This window comes from Talpa europaea (assembly GCF_964194135.1).
Source record: "Talpa europaea genome assembly, chromosome: 4".
Lineage (NCBI taxonomy): Eukaryota > Metazoa > Chordata > Mammalia > Eulipotyphla > Talpidae > Talpa > Talpa europaea.
This window is the reverse complement of record NC_140070.1, coordinates 27,799,063-27,800,742: the sequence shown is the minus strand read 5'-3', so window position 1 is coordinate 27,800,742 and position 1,680 is coordinate 27,799,063. Positions and strand designations below refer to the sequence as shown.

Here is a 1,680-nt window from a genome sequence, read left to right as displayed (position 1 = left end):
TGTGCAGCACTTCCCTTCTGCACCCACCGCCACCACCTGGGCCCTGGTGGTCCTCCAGCTGCTGCCTACCCTGCTCTTCTCCCACACTGACCACATCAATGACCACACAGTCTGCTACGACCTGCCAGCCCCGAGAACTTCCATTGTTTTTTTGCTTACGGCGTCGTTCTGACGTTGTCGGGCCTCGTCCTGCCCAACCTGGTCATCACCATGTGCTACTCACTGATGCTCAGGAGCCTGGCCAAGCCCAAGGAGATGCTGGTGAGGAACGGCCTTGCAGCCCAGGCCAAGGCCACCTGCACCGTCCTGCTGATGTGTGGCCTCTTCACCCTCTGCTTCCTGCTCTTCCACTTCGCCTGCTCTTTCTACCTCACGCTCCGCTTCCTGTCTTCTCGCAACTGCCGGCTCCTGAAGGCGGCCAGCCTGGCCTACAAGGTGTGGAGGCTGCTGGTGAGCATGAGCAGCTACCTCAACCCAGTCCTATACTTTCTGTCAGGTGGCAACAGAGTCAGGCTCCTGCAGGATCTGAGGCAGAACAAGGCGGGACAGAGGCCAAGGGGGCAGCAGATCTGGGTGAGGGCCAGATGCAGTCTGCAGGAAATGAGCTGAAATTGAATTTGAAACTGTTGGGGGCTAGTGGGAGAGGGTTAAAGATACTGGTGATGTCCTCCGGAAAGATTTCAGACTGACATTAGAGATTTTTAAATTTATGAAGACAGCTTCCGACACAAAGGAAAGTTTATTTCAGAGCTAATGTATCTGATTCAGCGACTTCAGCACCCTGAGGCTGACCTCTACCCCTTAACCTGCTCAGTTATATCTCGCTTTCGTTTTTGTTTTTTTTTTTTAAATGCAAGGCTTCATCTTTTTTTTTTTTTAATTAATTTATTTATTTATACAAGCACTGGGTACAGTCAGAAGCGTGGGAGGGTGAGAGAATTCACCAGAGCCAGAGTGGGGAGCAGAGCAGGCAGAAGGACCGAAGTACACTGCTGAGGGGAGCAGCGGGCGGCAGGAGAGGTCTGCGCGCCATGTGGGACCCTCGCCCGGTGGCCGGGGAGCAGCTGGGGATCGAACCGGCGCTGCAGAGGCTGCAGGCAGCTTCGCGACCCAGCGTTCAACCGCTGTGCCACCAGAGAGGCCCTCGCTTTCGTCTTTTAACACTTGTTAGCACCTAAGCTTGTGAGTTCATTTACTTATCTGCTTCCTTCCCCCAGAAAAGACTCCAATAGGATAAGGAGAACATCTACTGTACCCCCAATGCCAGCCTCCACCACAGGGCCCGGTACACAGTATGTGCAGTAGGGGGAAAAGAGTGGTGGGTGTGCAGATGGTGAGTGAACAAAGCCCTTTCTGTGTAAGAGCACTTTACAAGGAGTAACTATTAATCCTCACAACAGCCCTTGGGATGGAAGCTCCCGTAGCGCACACAGATAAGGAGACTGCAGCGCAGAGCTGTAAAGAACTTGTCCTGCCCGATCTCGTTGCTGGTGACAGCTGTGAACCAGAATGCAGGCTCCCTAGATGGGAGCAGAGAGCCCCCAAGAGCCAGCAGGTTCTCCTGAACAGCACAGCACAGCCCAGGTCAGCACAGTTCCATAGCACTGTGATGGGCCATGAACAGGGGCTCTTTCTAGTGCACTTCCCAGCCAGCATGCTGGTGGAGGTTTGCAACAGTTC

The 1,680-nt window shown here is 54.0% G+C and overlaps 1 protein-coding gene across 1 annotated transcript; it reads left to right on the top strand.

The window, feature by feature from the left end:
* Positions 1–210: 210 nt before the first annotated feature.
* LOC311170184 (P2Y purinoceptor 2-like) lies at positions 211–609 on the top strand (the record flags this gene model as incomplete). Its single annotated transcript, XM_084232580.1, has 1 exon — positions 211–609. The coding sequence occupies one exon, from the start codon at positions 211–213 to the stop codon at positions 607–609; it is 399 nt and encodes a 132-aa protein (XP_084088706.1).
* Between the last annotated feature and the right edge of the window lie 1,071 nt (positions 610–1,680).